Source organism: Camelina sativa, chromosome 13 (genome assembly GCF_030686135.1).
Source record: "Camelina sativa cultivar CO46 ecotype springtype chromosome 13, ASM3068613v1".
Taxonomy (NCBI): domain Eukaryota; kingdom Viridiplantae; phylum Streptophyta; class Magnoliopsida; order Brassicales; family Brassicaceae; genus Camelina; species Camelina sativa.
The window spans coordinates 22,807,214-22,826,352 of NC_141892.1; the positions used below are offsets into that span (position 1 = coordinate 22,807,214).

General features: G+C 37.5%; 2 protein-coding genes and 1 pseudogene across 10 annotated transcripts; 2 read left to right on the forward strand and 1 right to left on the reverse strand.

Moving 5' to 3' along the window:
* Positions 1–7,294: 7,294 nt before the first annotated feature.
* Positions 7,295–9,435, forward strand: LOC104737223 (cullin-like protein 5). Of its 8 annotated transcripts, none has more exons than XM_010457345.3 (5): positions 7,295–7,738; positions 7,862–8,304; positions 8,412–8,595; positions 8,703–9,095; positions 9,195–9,435. In XM_010457345.3, the coding sequence occupies exons 1-5, from the start codon at positions 7,718–7,720 to the stop codon at positions 9,219–9,221; spliced, it is 1,068 nt and encodes a 355-aa protein (XP_010455647.1). In that variant the 5' UTR covers positions 7,295–7,717; the 3' UTR covers positions 9,222–9,435. The 8 variants fall into 8 exon arrangements, with proteins under 8 accessions (XP_010455647.1, XP_087336210.1, XP_087336207.1 ...); XM_087480084.1 differs by having other exon boundaries at positions 9,201–9,435; XM_087480081.1 differs by having other exon boundaries at positions 7,295–7,701; positions 7,859–8,304.
* Positions 9,436–12,312: 2,877 nt separating this feature from the next.
* On the reverse strand, positions 12,313–16,021 carry LOC104737225 (DNA damage-binding protein 1-like). Of its 2 annotated transcripts, XM_010457349.3 has the most exons (8): positions 15,539–15,916; positions 14,160–14,296; positions 13,724–13,782; positions 13,458–13,566; positions 13,237–13,357; positions 13,085–13,133; positions 12,905–12,964; positions 12,313–12,795 (listed from the first exon to the last, which is right to left on the reverse strand). In XM_010457349.3, exons 4-8 carry the CDS (start codon positions 13,510–13,512, stop codon positions 12,763–12,765), a joined length of 318 nt encoding a protein of 105 aa, XP_010455651.1. In that variant the 5' UTR covers positions 13,513–13,566; positions 13,724–13,782; positions 14,160–14,296; positions 15,539–15,916; the 3' UTR covers positions 12,313–12,762. The 2 variants fall into 2 exon arrangements, with proteins under 2 accessions (XP_010455651.1, XP_010455653.1); XM_010457351.3 differs by lacking the exon at positions 14,160–14,296 and having other exon boundaries at positions 15,539–16,021.
* A 788-nt stretch (positions 16,022–16,809) lies between these two features.
* LOC104738398 (AT-hook motif nuclear-localized protein 8-like) lies at positions 16,810–18,347 on the forward strand (annotated as a pseudogene).
* Positions 18,348–19,139: the final 792 nt, after the last annotated feature.

Here is a 19,139-nt window from a genome sequence, read left to right on the forward strand (position 1 = left end):
ACATTTTTTGAAATTCCCATCTAAAATATGGTCCCAATAATATCATAAATTAATAATCATGTAAATTTACACACATATATATGCTGATAGAATAATGTATGTTTCTCTTAAAGCTCATATCTATAAAACACTTGTTAAGTTGTACTTCCAAAATATAATGATATAAATATTCTGTAACATGTCACAAAAATAGCTAATTTTTGTTTTAAGTTTTTAATATCTAGATATCCATCATTTACATTTTGGTTGTTTGATTGACTATTAAAATACAAAAATTGATATTATTATTCATAAATTTGAATTTATGTATGTTATGTGTATAAGTGAATTTGTCTATTGTATTTGTAATTTATTGTTAATAATGTTTTTTATATATTACAAATTTGATTCCACTACCATAAAATTTACAAAATCTGAAAGTCTAATATTATTTTGCTAAAATTGTTCTAATTCAAAATTTAAAAAATGTAAACTATTAAAAATATATCTATAAATTAATAATTATTATTTTATAGTAAACTAATATCACTATAAATTAATAAAATATTTTGGTCCTAACATTATTAATTTATGTAGATTTTACTGTATATATATGCACAAACGTAGGTAGAATATGCAAGTTAATAAAATCAAAATTCATGTTACAGTAATTTTAAACCTAGCCCGTACTATTGTATCACATTTTTATAGTTTTTTTCACTAATCAATGAAATAAAATAGATGATTTGGGTCGAAATGAAATAATTTGGTTAGATATAATAGGTATCTAAAATAATTTCTTAAAATATGTTTATGTAATACAATCACAACTTAGATTAGTGAAAATATTTAAAATGATGAAAACGGACCATTTGAAAAATACGTATATTCAGAAGCTGTATATTGTTTCAGTTCTAATTGAAAATGTATAATATTTTGCTTTCATAAAACATAACTCACATTTTTTATAAATTATGACCAAACCCACGTTAGAAACAGCATCATCACTTATGATTTTTAGAAAGCTTTCATTTGTTAATTTAATGAAAGATTTTCTTTCTCCTCCTTTACTTCTTCTTCTTCCCCACATTCTAATTTTCTGCAGTTTTATTTTTTCATTTTTGTTCTTAATTCCATCGGTCCTTTAATCCTATCGGTCATCAACATCACAGCGCTTAATCGGCGATTAACCTCCAATTTGCCCGAGTTTTATAACATTTTTCTAATTTCAGTGAGGCTTCTGATTTCTTTTAAGCAGTGTGTAAAAAAGATTGTTTTCTCCAATCTCAGTCACAAAGACTAATAATTTTTATATAAGTCGTTTGTAACTTGATCTTACACCAGCTTCGGTCTAAACTCAAACGGGACAATATCCCAAAAGAGAATATAACAGAACACCATTAATTTAAGTGTTTACCAAGTGATATCTCTTGGGTTCTAAAAAAAACCAAGCCAAGGAGGGTACAAAAAAAAGATGATTAACAACAAACCACAAACAAAAAATACACGAAAACAAAAAAAAAATTAAACAAAATCAAGTGATACAAAAAGAAATTCACATAAACCTTCGTTTGGTTTTGCAAATATCATATCCCTTTTAAAAAAAACCCAAAAAAAAAACAAACAAAAGCTTTGAGAATGACTTGAGAGTGATATAGATCACCAATTCACCGATGGCAATATTTATAGTGAGTAGAGAAAATTTTGGTGAGCAAGTACATTAAATTTTCTCAAATATCTTCAAACCTACAATTTTGGAAATAGAGTAGAAATCACAAATTAACTATGGAATATGCTAGTAAGATGCTATTGTGTTTATGAACGTGAGAAAATATTATCTATAAATTTCCAATTGCAATTCAAAGTTGAAATCATATGATATAAAAATAATTAATTGCTCTATAATGTTAATTAATATGTTTCCAAAAATATAAGACAATTAGAAATACGGATAAATGATTGTGTAATTTTTATGCCATGTTGTGTTTAATATATTCTTAAAGTTAGGAAACTTATGGTATTTTGTTAATATATTTTAGGAAACTAACTTATTTTGTCATAAATTGACTATAGTTTATTTTTGCAAATATATAGGGATCAAATTTGTAAATAAAATTTTAAATAAGTAAAACTAAAATGGCATAACACAAAATGTACTTCAAAGAAAAACGATTTGATAAGGGATTATTTTTTTTTTGCCACGTCAACAGCAGTGCGATCATTAAGGCGATTTAGGTTTGCCTCCCACGCTAGGGTTTTCAGGGCCGCCGCCACCGGCTGGCCTCATGACGGAGCCCTTCTCAGTCTAAACCACCATCTTATGCCTCGGTGGTGCACAAGCGTCCTTCTCTCAAAAAACATGATTTCAAAGTCAACCTAATTGATGTAGTCCCTACGATTGCAGTTCCAGAAGCCGTCCTACAAGACTCGGTCCCTCTGTGGGAGGATTTTCTCGTTGGTAGATTTACATCTACTGATCCTCATGTCGCTAAGATCCACGTTATTGTCAACAAGATCTGGCCACTGGGGGACAAAACTGTTAAGATCGATGTGTATGAAAATACTGCCAAGTCTCTCCGTTTTCGTATTCATGATCCTCTCACACGCGCCAGAGTTTTGCGGCGAGGAATGTGGAATATTGCGGGTCTCCCTATGATTTTAGCAAAATGGTCTCCAATACTGGAAGAATCTCAGCCTGAAGTTACTCCATGCCTCTTTGGGTTACTTTAAAAAACGTTCCTCACTCTTTGTACTCCTGGGAGGGCCTTGGTTTTCTCACTAGTCCAATTGGTCAACCTATTCGACCACATCCAAAAACGGAACTCTGACGTCATTTTGAAGAAGCAAAGGTGTTTGTTGAGGTTGACTTGACAAAACCTCTACCGAACTCTTTCTGTTTTCAGCTTAACCAACACTCTGCTGCTATTGTTGACTTTAGTTATCCATGGCTTCCCCCACGTTGTTCATGGTGTAGTAAGTGGGGTCACACTGAGGAGGTGTGTGTGATGAAACAAGGGTCCCCTGCTCTTGGCAGTGATACTGCAGTTGAAGTTGAGGAAGGTGAGTTGCTCACTGGCACGGCTCTGCCTGTTGCCCCTGTCGTTAATTCACCGATCAAAACGAGTGCCCTAGTGCCTGATGACCCTGATAAGGAAGGATGGTCTACGGTGTCTCCTGGTAAAGGTAGTCGCAGTGGTGACAAACCTCGTGGTTCAGCAGGATCTCAAGAGGTCCTACATTCTCCGTCCCGCTACGCTGTGTTAGGGGATAATGTTGACGAGTTGCTTGGGCAGAAGGATGTAGGCGACAACAGTGCTCTTCCTACCAAGTCGACGCTGGACCTCAAACCTTCAAGCTGATGCGTCTAGTATACAGAGGAGTTCAACTGGTGATGAGTCTCAACGACCTGTCACTAGGCAATTGGCTCAAAAAGGTTCTTCGGAGTCTCTTTCTCTCAAAGCTAAGCCCCCCCTTAGCAACTCGAGTAGAAGAAACTCCTCCAAACGCCATTAATGTCTGGGTTCTTTTGGAATGTGCGCGGGTTCAATAAATCAAAAAAACATTCCAACGTCCGAGACTGGCTTCACTCTGCAAACCTGCTGTTTAGTTGCTTGTTAGAAACGCGAGTTCAGGAGTGTAATGCCCCTTGGATTACATCTTCTGTCTTTAGAGATTGGTCTTATATGACAAACTATGAGTTCAATAGACGGGGAAGAATTTGGGTTGTCTGGAGAAATAACCTCAGGGTGTCTCCGGTGTTTAAAAGTGGTCAGCTGATCACTTGGTCAATCTTGTTAGATGGTGCAGTGGAGGAGTTTTTTGTTTCCTTTGTTTATGCCTCTAATTTCGAGGAGGAGCGGAAGGAGTTATGGGAAGATTTAATATCACATCATGATTCGCCATTGTTACGTCACAAGCCTTGGCTCATCATGGGAGATTTTAATGAAATTTGGGATGGTGAGGAACACTCAAATTTTGAGAGTTCACCTCTTCGTCTAGTGGGGATGCGAGACTTTCAAGATACAGTTGCTCACTGTTCCTTGATCGACATGAGTTATCATGGACCTTTGTTCACTTGGAGTAATAGACGTGAGGAGGACCCCATTTGTAAGAAGCTGGATAGGACTTTAGTGAATGAGGTATGGGCTCGCACGTTCCCGGAAGCCTATAGTGTGTTTGAATCTGGGGGGTGCTCTGCCCATTTGCGGTGCCGCTTCCAGTTAGGAGCTTCCATACAGCGGTCTCGCGGACCATTTAAGTTTTCTAATGTGGTTGCTTCTATGCCGGATTTTTTGCCCACAGTCAAAATCTACTGGGATGAAACGAGACCACTCTTTCACTCAATCTCAGCTCTGTTTCGTTTCGCAAAAAAGTTAAAGGGGTTGAAGCCCATCCTACGAACATTGAGTCGAAATAGCCTTAGTAATATTTCCACTCGAGTTACTGCAGCCTATACAGACCTATGCACTAAGCAGTTGGCCACTCATATTGTACCATCCTATGTAGCCGTGGAGGAGGAAGTAGCAGCTTTTGAGCGTTGGAACCAGGTTTCTGATATTGAGGAGAAACTCTTGAAGCAGAGATCCAAACTTCACTGGCTGCAAGTCGGTGATAAGAATAATAAATATTTTCACCATTCCATTGAAGCTAGGCTTGCGGTGAATGCTATGAGGGAGATCAAATGTCAGGATGGTTCTACTGCCACCACTCAGGAGGAAATTAAAGCCGAAGCTGTTCGATTTTTCAGTGATTTCTTATCTCATAAGCCAGCAAACTTTGTCGGTCCAACGACTGAACAAACTGAGCAATTTGTTGACTATCGCTGCTCTGTTTCGGAGCAAGCTCTATTGGTCCACCCTGTTTCAGCAGATGAGATACGTGATGTGGTGTTTAAGATGCCGAATAACAAAGCGCCGGGACCCGATGGATTTTCAGCTGAGTTCTTCAAACAAACTTGGCCTATTACTGGCAAGGATTTCACGATGGCTGTTCAGTCCTTCTTCTTGAAGGGCTTCCTGCCTAAAGGCGTGAACACCACCATACTTGCTCTAATTCCAAAAAAGACTGATTCCTTGGTGATGAAAGATTACCGTCCCATTTCATGCTGCAATGTAATGTATAAGGTAATATCGAAACTTTTGGCTAACCGACTAAAGAGAATTCTGCCCTCCTCTATAGCCCCACATCAATCAGCTTTCATTAAGGACAAACTAATGTTGGAGAATGTGTTGTTAGCCACTGAGCTAGTTAAAGATTACCATAAGGAATCTATCAGTAGTCGTTGTGCAGTGAAAATTGATATCTTAAAAGCTTTTGACTCAGTACAGTGGCCGTTTCTTCTTCATATCCTTAAAGCTATGGATTTACCGGCTAAGTTTCTACACTGGATTGAACTCTGCATAGGAACGACTTCTTTCTCTGTTCAAGTGAATGGGGAGCTAGGGGGTTTCTTTCGCTGTACGAGAGGTCTCCGGCAAGGCTGCTCGCTGTCGCCATATCTCTTTGTCATTTGCATGAACTTTCTCACTCGTATGCTTGATAAAGCGGCAGTGGATCGTCAATTTGGCTACCACCCTCAATGTCGCAAGATGCAACTCACACACTTGTGTTTTGCAGATGACATTTTGGTCTTCTCAGACGGGACAACACAGTCTATAGGGAGTATCCTGAAGATATTTGCTGACTTTGCTGTTTGCTCCGGGTTAACTATCAGTTTGGAAAAGTCAACCATCTTTATGGCAGGCATCTCCCCGCAGAACTGCAGTGTAATTCTCAGTCAGTTCCCTTTTACCCCAGGTGCCCTCCCAGTCTGATATCTAGGACTCCCTCTGCTCACTAAGCGATTGTCAAGAAATGACTATCTCCCTTTGATAGAGAGAATATGTTCTCGAATCTCCTCCTGGACGAGTAGGTTCTTATCTTTTGCGGGAAGGCTCCAGCTCATTAAATCAGTGCTTACAAGTCTCACAAGTCTCTGGCTCTCTGCTTTCCGGTTACCAAAACAGTGCATCACTGAGATTGAAAGTCTTTTCTCGGCTTTCCTTTGGTCTGGTCCAGATCTTAATCCTAGAAAAGCGAAGGTAGCTTGGTCTGAATTTTGTAAGCCACGAAAAGAAGGAGGCCTCGGTGTTCGGTTGCTCTCTGAATCAAACACTGTTAGCCTTTTAAAACTTATTTGGAGGTTGCTATCGGCAAAGGACTCTCTATGGGTTACTTGGTCTCACATTGCTCTCCTTTCGGGCAAGACCTTGTGGTCAGTTAAGGGTACGACTTGCTCAGGTTCATGGATATGGCAAAAACTCCTGAAATACAGAGATAAAGCCGTGTTTTTTCACAAAAAGGAAGTGCGATCAGGCACGGAACCTTCATTATGGTATGATGTTTGGTCCCCTCTCGGGAGGCTCATTGATCTACTAGGTCCTCGTGGTACAATTGGTATGGGGATACCTCTGAATGGCACTGTTGCCACAGCCCTTGCCAACCATAGTCGACGACGACATCGGACTCCTACACTCCTTCAGGTAGAGGATACGATGGACTCTCTTCGTTTAACTACGGGTAATGATGTTTCCCTTTGGCAAACAAAGTCGGGTGTGTTTAAGTCACACTTTTCTTCGCGTGATACTTGGCATTTGGTCCGGCAGACACACCCGATCTGTACGTGGTACAAAGTGGTATGGTTCCAATACGCTACCCCCAAATACTCTTTCCTCACCTGGCTTGCAATTCATAACCGTTTAGCAACATGAGATAGAATGCTAAAATGGAATGACTCTGCAAATGGAACATGTGTGTTTTGTACGTCGACTATTGAAACACGAGACCACTTGTTCTTCTCCTGCCCGTACTCCTCCCAGGTTTGGTCAGCTCTTACGGAAAGGATTCTCGGAAGCCGATTCACAGTAAGCTGGGACTAACTCCTCACCATACTTGTTACTTCAGCTCCACGTCTTCACATCTTTGTGCTGCGATACACTTTTCAGCTCACCATTCACAGTCTTTGGACCGAACGGAACCGCCATCGCCATGGAGACCCTGCGGTTCCGCCCCGTTCTCTCACCGCCATGATTGATAAACATGTCCGGAACCGTCTGAACACTATAACAAGTATTCCGGCTTATACTGATGGCCTCGAGTTTTGGTTCCAACATCACAGTTACTAGTTTTTTGAATTTCTAGCAACACTTTTCTAAAATTTCAGCTTGACGATGCATTTATTGTAACACCGTCTTTTTGTTGAATATAATTTTATATTCATAAAAAAAAAATGTACTTTAAAAAATATATATATAGATATATTTTCCTTTTAAAAATCACTTCCTATTTATTTGTTAAATTTAAAAAGAAAAAAAAAAAAAAAAAAAAAATGTCAATCCCGTCTTTCTCCTCCCTCTAGGGTTGTTAATTGGGAGACCTGCCGTCCTAAAAATCGCCCGTCCATACGATTGCGAAAGTTGCCGAAATCGCCCGTCGATTTCTGGTGTCTATTGATTCCTTCTGGATCGGATTATCATGAAGCGCTCGATCAGCCCCGACCTTTTATCCTCCGCGAAGTTGCCGAAGCTCCTTCACCACTCACAGGATGATGATGATGATGATGTAGGAGCAGAGGGCAATTCTTATTGTCTTCCTTCCTGTATCGCAGCCTGTTCCTACGTTTAACTATGGTCCCCGTCGTGTTAGCGGTATATACGTTTAACTATGGTCCCCGTCGTGTTAGCGGTATATACGTTTAACTATGGCCCCCGTCGTGTTAGCGGTATATACGTTTTCGATCTCGGATTTGTTTTTTGTTTTTTCTCTTTGTTTGTGGTTCGTTCGTTGCTGATCCTCTAAATTTCATATCGTCCATTTTGCTCCACTAAACATAAACATAAAGAAGTACTTAGCGGATGCGTGGGAGTTGCTAAAGCCAGCAGTCAAAATCATATTAGATGATGAATATAAGTCTGTCGATATCCCCTGCACAAAGATTTATATGGCCGTTCAGCGTGCTTGCTTTGCGGATGCGGATCCCGAAACAGTACAAGTGCATATTTTCGGTCTTATCGAGCAGGAGTGTGAGCCACACCTTGCTTCGGTTTTACAGTCTTTAGCGAAGCAAATCAGTGATGATCCTTCTGTTTTGTTGCCACTCGTGCACAATTGCTGGTTAGACTTTAGAAGGAAGATGCTGTTTGTGTCTGACTTAGCCATGTATGTGACATGTAATGAGTATACACTGTGGGACGGGTGCCAGAAGCTTTTCCATAAGCAACTCTCCATGACCTCTCAACTTCAACATCAAGTTATTACCGCCATATTAGGACTCATCACTGATGAAAGGTAAGTATGTATGTACCTAAGTACGTAAGACCAGTCTCTTGTTGTATCCTTCCTTGTTCCAGTACTCTCACTCTTTCCCTTGCATTTTTTTTTTATATGTCTACCAGATCAGGCAAGACTACTGCTAACAACACGAGTGATTTTCTAAAGAATCTGATGGAGATGTTCCTCGGGCTGTCGAGATATGTGTTTGAGAAGCCTTTCCTTGATTCTACTTCCAAGTTTTACTCCGAGCAAGCAGAGAAAATCCTGCAGCAGTCCGACATTTCCAACTACTTGAAATATGTCGAGGTATCAAGACCTTAAACTAGCCTCTTTCATTCATTTTGTGTTTCTAAGCTTTCCTTCTTAAGCTATATATATATATATATATTCTTCTGGTGATTGTTTGTTTGCAGGGGGTTTTTCACGCAGAAAGGAAAAAATGCCGGGAGCATTATTTCTTCTTTGCAGCTTGCTGCTTACAACTACCGAGAGTTTTAGAGAGGCAACTACTGGTGGCTCACGTTTCTTTTCTTGAAGAGGGTTTTAAGCTATTAATGGATGAGAGTCTCATTGATGACCTTGGAAGAATGTATCGTTTGTTCTCTAGGGAAGATTATTTGCTGCATTATCTAGACCGCAGTTTGAAATCCTACATCTTGGCCAAAGGAGAGGGAGCGAGGCAAGAAGGATCCTTGCATGAGTTGCATACTAGCATTGATAAGATATGGCGTCGATGCTTTTTTGAGGATGAATTATTGGATAAGACCATCAGAGACTTTTTTGAGGGTATGGGTCTGCATGTGCCGGTATGACTTCTTCTTTTCTATTTGACCCCTCTTGTTGATTCTTGAACTGTGTATATAAAAAGTATGTGATTCTTTTTGCACGGTGATTTTTCCGATCAGGGGCAGTGGGAGTGCTCGGAGGATTAAAGCTGATTTGTCAAATGCATGGAGGGTCGTTTATCTTATGGTAGTAGGAAGTTATGTTGTTTATTCTGGTATTGTGTTACGTTTTCTTTATCAGCCAACGGGCTGTAATACATATGCTGTTGATGTTTCTTCAGAATTTACTACATATGCTGTTGATGTTTCTTCAGAATTTACTACATGGTGAACAAAAAAAAAAAATGCATGTTATTCTCAAGCTTTTTTTTTTACTATATCAGAAAGTGAATTACATATTGAATTACTAAACAACCTGCAGACCAACTGTTCATCTGAAATATTTTGGCTTTGATCCTTTTAAATTGATTGTTAACACTCCCAACATATGTTGTTACATCCCACCCAAGTCATTCATCCTCTGTTAGCAATCGCATTTTTTCAAGTCCTGAAATAAGAAGATTATATTCAGTCAGTTGCATTGAAGCCAAGGTAAGGTAGCACGTGGAGACCATGTCGTTGTCTTTCCGGTTTAGGAAGCAATTAAGGTAAGGTAGGGTCAAGTTATATAACGTGAGCAGGACGTGTGTCTCTTAGATATGTTAATTGCTTCTATGTGACTCAACAGGCATCACACCCTTAGCACAAACTTATGGATTTTCCAGTGAAGGGACCGCTCGTTCCAGGTGAGGGAAGGACATAGTCTCGGTTGGACGTGAAGGAGAGGAGGAGGAGGAGGAGGAGGAGTGATCAGTGGGCGCGAGAGGTAGAGGGAGATCGATCGAGGTATACACTTACAGTGGAAGATGCACTAAAGTGTCCCAAATCTTAGAGATTGAAGTTTTAAAACAGGAACGTGAGTGGCTATTAAAATGAACAGAGTGAAGTGGCTATTTCAAAAGTCGATTATGATGAAAGAAGAACCAGCTTCTTGGAGATTTAAGTTTTAAAATATGTTTATCTTTGGTGTTATGGTGTTCCACGTTTGGCATAAATGGAAGTCTAAACACCTACAAGCAGTTTTAGAGTGTAACTTCTTGTGTTGTATCAACTCAAGCTGCTAACTAGATTTTTTACTTTGGTGGAAAGTACTTTATCCAAAGAACGTACTGTGAAAAACCAGCCTACTCTGACGTTTTCTATGTGAGTTAATACAGAACCATCTTATTTAATACATTGTTCGGCTTGTTACACATGTTGTATATGCCACTCATTTCTCGGTTGTAGTCGGTATGGAGAAAAAAATAGTCTTCTAGTTCACTTCGAGTCAACCGAGGAGGAAACATACCATTCCTGAAAAATTGTTGAAGTTAGTTATATTTCGTTTATCTGTTACTGTCATCCTCTGTGATGGGTTTTTCGAGGTGTTGATTATCTGTTTGAGCTGTGGTTTATTTTGTATCAGAAAGCAAAATTCTTGTGAAGATGAATCTTTTGTCATCATATTGTACTGAACACAAGGAAGAAATGAAAGTATGGGACATATCGTCAAAAAGAAGTTTGTTTTTCTTAAGCATAAAATTTTATTCTCTTGAGCATTTACTTCTGATCAGGTCGGGATTGTAAGCGTGGAACCGAAGCCCTCTAGAGCAAAGGCTTTCCATTGCTTCACACCAAAAAGACTACGCACGCTAACAAAGTCAGTTCTCATTTCAACGCAAGATCAATAAAAGGTCAACATCGTGAAGGTCGATGTTGTGGTCAGCATCCTTGTTCGAAAGAACCAAAAGCAGGTCCAGTACAATAGAAAGTAAAGTAAAACAGATATGTTTCGAATCTAATTGGTTATTGTAGTACAATCTGGTTCCGGTTTATGTCCCTGAAATCACTCATCACCTTTTTAAAGAGTGTTTTCCATCTTTAGCTTTGTTTTCTACCTGTTTGGCCTCCTTTTTGCACAAGAACCGGTTGCATTAGAGTTCGTTAAGTGGAAAATGTCAAAGAGATTCGAGAGTAACACAATACCAGAAACACAAGTTTATCGGAGTCTAAATAGTGTTTTTAACAAGAAGGATGCAGCCACAAAAGCACAAAATATCAAACCCATAAGTCCGCATCACCACTTAACACGAACCATTAGCTACTTTAGCTTATGCGAATCTCTCATGTCATCTCTTCTATTTGTAGAATAATTGGCCAACCTAAGACACCCAAATAAGAAGTCAATGCAGAGGAAACAAAACAAGAAAAGTCGGAACTCAAAAAAGTTCTTAGGTCATTTGGGACATTATGCTTACCTTTTCATCAAACTCAAAAAAGTTGGAGTCACTGAGCCTGAGCCTCCCTGCAGATTTGGACCATTTAACTTAGAGTTCAGGATTCATACCGTATTTATCAATATATATGCAAAAGTTTTAAAATAGAAAGAACTCACCTCTTAGTGAAATAGGGCGAAGTATTCAAGGGTTTGAATTATTGTTTGAGCATCAATGGCCATGGTGGTAGCTATGGTGGCTGCCAATTCCGTCTGCGCTAGACTAGGCAAGTCCATGTAGGACTCCAGGAAGCCACCATCGATGAAATGCTTATCCCCAACATCTTCTAAACCGACACATTCGTGCGCCCTAGGCTGGTAGAAATAACCTAGTTCCTTTTCGCCAACCGCTTGTTCTTTTCAAGGCTCTTCAAATATACATAGACCCCACGTGGGAATGAAATGATAACTCCCACTGCCCCAGTTGTTGTAGAAAATAAAACCGACGGTACCTGAGCATAGTCTTCATCCGAAAGTCTGGAAAGGGTTCAAGACTTTATTTGAGTAATAAACTCTCTAGAATAACACTTTCCAACCATGTTAAATCTACGGTATGACATGATGATACGGTGAGCATCATTGGAAAACATAACCTCGTTTCCCACCATTTCAATAGCAGTGTGGTTACTCCGATTCTCTGGGGAATAACAACGTCTTCCAAGTCATACTTGACCTGAAACAAACAATGAACCAATAAAAATAATGATTCTTGCAACTCATACCACAATTACACATACATAGTGGTACAACCACTTAGAAGGTTTTTAGGATCAATGCTAAGTGTTTAGGAAGTATTTGGAAAAAGATTATGTAAATATATAAGAAAGATCTTTATACAAGGGGATAAACTTTATTATTGAAACACTCAAAAAATTACAAGAACTCTTACTCAAACTCACTCACTTAAGTTTGAATAAAACTCTTCACCAAGCCTTAGTATTTATATTACAAGTCTTAGAAAATATTACATAGAATATTCCTTAAGATATTTTTATGTTTTATTTTACAACCCACCATTTATTCAACTTTCTACTTTATTTTACAACCCTCCATTTATTCAACTCTCTGATAACCATATATTTCACTATCATATATCACACACTTATTATTTATTCCCGCTGTCTCCAAAAAAGAGGCGATGTTTATCCTATCTGTTGTCGTCTTCTTCACTGTCTGAGGCGACTTCTGTGATGTAGATCTTTTGGCCTGGAATGTATCGCTTTATCTTGTATTTTTTCCCTTCAACTCTGTAGACCAGATGATCTGGATTTGATTGTAGCCATGCGTATTGATCATGAAAGTCTGCTAACACTTGTCGTATTTCTTCAGTGAATCCTAGCGGGTAGACGTGTCTGTTGTGCCAGTGTGCTGTGTGAGGACAAAGAAGATTAGGGTCAACTTCAAATTCAATATGTTATTATTGTTGTCAGCGTTAAAAACAAAACAAAACGATCATACAACCAAATAGCATACTTACAGGCTGACGGAATAACTCCATGAAAACCACTTTCCCAACTACAGGGAAGTCCAAGATAAGCTGAAAACAGATGGAAAATTGAGCTAATGAAAATATTGCAAAACGCTAAAAACAAAGATTATGAAGTTCAACAATAAGCAAATCCAGTGAGATAGAAAGCTTAGGGATGAGACGAATTACATGTAATTCATTTTCGATCATGTGATAGATTTCTACATGAGAGCCTTTGCTGAAAAAAAAAAAAAATGAAAGAAAGATTGGTACATAACAAACAGTAAGAGTTACTAATCCTGTGAGATCTTAATTGAGGAGCTGGACACCCTAACATATACCATATAATCAGATTTAGGTGGTTTGGACCGGTGAAACACCCCACACAAGAGTGGGTAACCGCTGTGGCTTTGCGAACAGTTGCTACATAGTTCCAAGTAGCTGTCCGAGCTCTTTGGTTACCTTTTGCAAAATTATTATAGTAGACATCAATGTGAAGTACTAAAAAAAAGTAGCAAATTCATTCAAATTTTGTTCAAACAAACAGAAGAGCATGCAATACCTCCAGAAGAACTACTTGTCGATAAAAAATCTTCTGGATCGATTGGAGCAGACATGATGACAGACAGATTGTAGTGGTGAGTGGACAATCCTTCCAACTTCAAACGAAACTGTGAAGATGAATAAGATGACATGGAACATCCAATAAAATTACATCAATCCGGATTACGTATTTAAGAATCAAGAATAAGAACAATAATCCTTGAGAAAAGGATGGATTCCACTAACGAATGAGAAAAAAAAAAAAGAAACACTAAATCCCATTACCAAAGCAGGTCGTATTCTTCTTCAGTAGAGCGTGCTTCAAATTTACATCAGCTCGCCATCTGCATTTGCAATAACAGGTTCCTTAGGCAAACAAAATCAATGAGGAAACGCAACCACTAATCACAACAACAACAACAACAACAACAACAAAAAAGCCTGAACTATCATCTCAAATCCTAGAGAGCACAAATTGCATACTCTCGAAACACAGTTCCAGTGAAATCACCGGATTTCTAGGTTTACGGAAAACTAAAATTCAGTAACAAGGTCTCTTGGAAGACGTATACGAACACGAATAGGGAAACTAAAATCCTTAGATTCTAAGGTTCAACCGTTTACATGATGACGTTCTCCAAAACTTAGCGAGAGATCAGCTACAGAAACACTAAAGATACAGGAATCGAATCAAAATCTCGAAAAAAGGACGGTGAATTACATGGAGCGGCGACATTGTTGTGTTTGACGATAGGGGACCAAATTGCTCGTCTGATTGATAAACCTAGCCCAGAGAGCGATTGAATAAGAGAAGAGAAGCCAAGCCGATGACTACACCACCGTCAAACAAGGGAAAACCTAATATTTAATTCAGAAAAGCGAACCTTCTGAGTCACTTAGAGGTTTCTATTGAACCGTGTGAACTACGAATTAATTAAAAGTTGTCTGATTATTAATTTTTTTATCTGAGTTTTTTGGTTTGTGAAGAGAAGAAGAACTAAAAATTTAATTTATGTTTTTGAGGTGCAAAGAAGATTTTTTTTTACCCATATTAAAAAAAAAAAAAAAAAAAAAAAAAAAAATTCTTTTAACAAGTGAAGAAATTCTATATAACGACTGCTTAGATAAAGAAACAGTCAGTCAATCATGTATTATTTATCACTGTATTCAATAAGAAGTCGAGATAGATGAGGTTTGCAATATCGAATGAGGCTTCTCACTTAGGTATCTATCTACCATGGATAATTTGGAAGGTTAAAAATGATATATGTTTCTCAGCTACCAGAAATCAACTATGACGACGATTATGGAGAAGACACAAAAGGAATCCAAGGACTTGTTTGAGCATAATGAAGAGGTCAGGTGGTGCCCTCCTCTCTCTACTAAAGGTTCCTTTTAAGTGCATTGTTGTGGGATTGTCTGGATTCCTAGAGGCGTAAAGGGATTCAATGAGGTAGTATAAATGGTCTAAAATGTTTTGTTAAAACATATCAATTTGTCCCTGCAACTGCAATAGATTGGAGGTCCTAGTGTTGGTTACGGTCAGGATGTTAATTTGTCAAGGTTTTGCCAAGTAATACAAAATCAAGTGGCTGCTAGCTAGGTGTTCTCTCAGTGGATCAAGACTGGTTTGCTGCGATCAGATCAAGCTATTACTTGATGGAGCTATTGGTGATTTTCTTTCCTCCTCTAATTAATGTCACACTAACAGAACTGTGCTTTCTTCAAGAACCGTAAGAAGCCTATATATGGTAAATACTTTAGAGATACGTTCCCAAGCAGCAAAGAAAAAGCTTGTGTAATACATCTCACCGTCGTCAATTGCTCCTCCCTATTAATTATTGATGACTTCAACAGTCCATCTACGAACATCACTAGCTCAATTTGTAAGCTCTTATATTATATACTCTGTTTACTGTATGTTTTCTAGTGATATGTCATTCAAACATATCCAATTCAGAAATGATTTTTAATATATATACATATATAGTGTATTGGGGTCTTTTCAGTTTTTTTAAATCTTTCACAACAACGAATTTTTTTTTTTTTTTTAAATAAGCATAAGATCTTTAAAAGAGTTTGAGATGAAATATTAATTACTTGCTGAGAAGGATGGCGTTGTAAACTCCCCCAGAGGAAGACCACACAGAGACGATGTCCAAGAAGCCATGGTTATGGAATGGAAACCTCTGAAATTGAGTAAGATCAGATCCACGTCGCTGGCCATCGAAAAGGCCAATTGACTGAGAACATCGAGAAGGCCAATTTCTTCCTCCTCCACAAGTAAATGTCCTCCACATCGTCTTCGATTCATAATTTCTTCCTCCTCCACAAGTAAATATATCAGAGTTTGATTATCTGGTGAAGATTTTGTTTATCTTTTTTTTTTTCAATGTTTTCCTAACCAGATCTGGGTGATGGATAATTTGATCATGTCGGCTATGGCTAGGTTTTGATAGATGGATATTAATATAAGAAAATTGTAAGGTTATAATTAGGTTGGAATTGTTGTTATACACTTAGATCGAATCGCGAGTGAGAGATTTCTTATTAATTTATCATTTTTAAAAAAGTCAGTTTCCAAAAAAAAAGAAAAAAAAATCATTTTAAATAATGTTTTTATTAGTTCTACACGTAACACGTCGTAGTAAGCTTGTGGTAACGTGGAAGTCATGCGTAGTTCACTGGTTCTGGTTGATATGTGTTTCTTGATACGAAAACTATGTTCAAAGGACGATCGAGTAAAAGAGGGTTTAGAGTATGTTCACTTGGATAGTATAGAAGATTTGGTTGCCGAGAGAATTAACATATGAGTAAATAACTCATGAATGTGGACAAAAATAATACGACACAGAAACAATATATATCACCCTTACGTCACGTGGGTAAATATTGTCGTCATTTTTTCCGAATTTGGAAAGAAAAATCGATAATTTGCATGGACTTACTACGTCAAGCATGGGTTATTGATTTGTCGGGGCAAAAAGGATTTTCAAAAAGGGTAATATAATTTATGCATTACAAACAATATAACAATATTTTTTATACTTAAATAAAATATAACGATATCTTATAATGTTTATATATAAATCAGTTACAATTTAATTAAACATTATTCTTTTTACTCTCTTCTCTCACAAAATATTTTTTAATATCAATATTTTTAACATTAATTCACCCGCATATGGAGTAAAATTATGGTTGCTGTTAGTAATTATTTTGGAATAAGAAATTAATACAATAAAACTACAATGTTGCTCACCAGAACAAGATACATCAGTCTTTGTATTGAAGCATAGAATGACACATCAGTTAAAATAAATACCCAATGAAATTATAACAAATAATACAGCTAAGCTTTGTTTAGCTAAATGGACAAAGGAACAAAACGTGGAGAAACAAAAAACGGTGAAGGTGAAATTGCAATCTCATTCAATAGTTTTCTCAATCTCTTTGTTCTAGATTCAATTTTGTCAGCTCTGTTGATTGAGAACTGTTCTATTCAAAGTTAGACTAGAGATAATCTATTTTCTCTAAAGTTTTGTTATCATTGTTTTGAAGATTTCTATAATCGATTTCTAAATCTACTCTATGTGAGTTTGTTGCAGGTGTAGATGATAACTCCAGCAATGAATACTGGTTTGTTCGTTGGGTTGAAATATCGATTGCTAGGTTAAAGTAATATCGATTGAAGCTAGGGTTAAGGGGGGGGGGGAATCCATGGACATTCCTCTGTCTCGTCTTAACTAAAATCTGAAGAATATCGATTGTTTCTCAACCGATGAGATTTGTGATTGAGGATCAGAATCAACCACAAGCCAAGAAAAAGCGAGGTAGGCCTAGGAAGTACACTCATGATGGTAGCATTGCGTTGGGTTTAGCTCCCACGTCTCCTCTTCTCTCCGCCGATCTAATTCTTATGGTGTTGTGGTGAAGGTGGTGTTGGAGATAGTGGAGGAAATGGAACTCTGTTGATCCACATGGTAAACGAGACAGAGGAAGACCTCCTAGTTCTAGCAAGAAGCAGCTTGATGCTTTACGTATTAAACAAGAACTATATAGTTTGAATATTTTATCACAATTTGCTTTGGATTACATGCAATTTGATTTGATGGGTTTGTTTTTGTAGGAGGCGCTGCAGGAGTTGGGTTTACACCTCATGTCATCGAAGTGAAAACAGGAGAGGTAAAGTGTTGTTGTTCTGTTTTAGTAATCTCAAAATGTGTTTTATTTCCTGGTTCAAGATTGTAATCTCAAAATGTAACTATATCATTCTTCAAGATTGTAATTTGTTTTGTTTTAGTGAATTTAGATGGAAGAATGAGTGTTGGATGTTGTTCTTTTGGTAAATTGTTATGAAATTTACGTACTACTTTTTTCAGGACATAGCGACAAAGGTGATGGTTTTTTCGGATCAAGGGCCAAGAACAATATGTATTCTCTCTGCAAGTGGTGCAGTTTGTAGAGTGACGCTTCGTCAAGCTTCTCATTCTGGTGGAATCATTTCTTATGAGATTTAAAATTATATTCTTTTTTTAAATCACAATCTGTTTAATCATTTGATGTTCATTTCTTTTGTGATGTGATATAGGTTGTAATGGGAAGCTTTGTTGCGGAAGCAAAGAAACCTAAACAAAGTAGTGTTAACAATGCTAGGGGCCAGAATCCTGAACCGGCTACAACGCCTGCTAACATGTTGAACTTTGGATCAGTCTCTCAAGGACCATCTAGCGAGTCATCAGTAGAGAATGGGAGTGGTTCTCCAGCAATGCACCTCTTCATCCTCATCAGATGCAAATGTATCAACATCTTTGGCCTAATCATGGTCTATGAAAAGAATTTGCTGCGGAATCCTATCTCGGTTTTGGTTTTGGTTATGGTGGAATTGATCTTCTTTCTTTTGAGATAGTCTTATCTCTTCTTTGTTGCTTACACAATCATAAGAAGAGACAAGTTTCATCTCGTTCTTTGTAGTTTTTTCTTTTTAGAGGTTAATACAAAATATATATTTTCAAGTTTTTATAAATATACAATATTAAAAAAATTTAAAAAAATTATTATACTATAATAATTTTCAAAATAAAAAATTTAAATTAAGGACCTCAATTTTAAGTACTACCAATGGACCCACAAAAAATGTTTATGCCGACAAAAAAAAAAGTTTTTTAAGAAGTTGTTAACTTAACTTTTATTCAAAATTAGTAATTAAAAATGTTTTAAGCAATGTTGTTAATACTCTACCAATGGAGATGCTCTTAGTGTGCTTAGAGTCAGTTTGGTGTCAGTTTTGTTCCTAATTATTGCTTAATTTTTTTTCTTAATTTCTACTGCTAAAGTTTTTGTCTTTTTTTTTTTTTAATTAAATTTTCTTGAAAATGATTTTGGTATGTGTGAAGTTTCTGCAGTGTTCAGGCAAGTCTGAGCAGACTCTTCTCATCAAAGCAAGAGGAGGATCAATATTATGCTTAATGAGTTCTTTATTGGACTATGCTCTTGATTTGTTACTTTTTACCTTAGTTATGCACTCAAGCAGGGAGAGTTTTTATGGTTGCCTTGCAGGATGAGTTAGTGTCATTAATTGCTTGAGTATCAAACTGCGCTAAAAAGGGAGAGCTCTTGTACTTACTCCCATTTTCTAGTTGTTGGGGCTGCTATGCTTGTGTCATTGCTGCTATCACAACTTGAAGATGTTTGATAAATG

Bases quoted from the DNA above. Each gene is read 5' to 3' on its own strand.
- LOC104737225 (XM_010457351.3), bottom strand. From the start codon at position 13,512: ATGTCTGCTCCAATCGATCCAGAAGATTTTTTATCGACAAGTAGTTCT. The intron at 13,358-13,457 runs GTATTGCATGCT...ATTTTGCAAAAG, and splicing joins GACAAGTAGTTCTTCTGGAG to GTAACCAAAGAGCTCGGACA. The intron at 13,134-13,236 runs GTATATGTTAGG...TTTTTTTTTCAG, and splicing joins CACCTAAATCTGATTATATG to CAAAGGCTCTCATGTAGAAA.
- LOC104737223 (XM_087480081.1), top strand. From the start codon at position 7,681: ATGGTCCCCGTCGTGTTAGCG. The intron at 7,702-7,858 runs GTATATACGTTT...ATAAACATAAAG, and splicing joins TGGTCCCCGTCGTGTTAGCG to AAGTACTTAGCGGATGCGTG. The intron at 9,096-9,194 runs GTATGACTTCTT...TTTTCCGATCAG, and splicing joins GTATGGGTCTGCATGTGCCG to GGGCAGTGGGAGTGCTCGGA.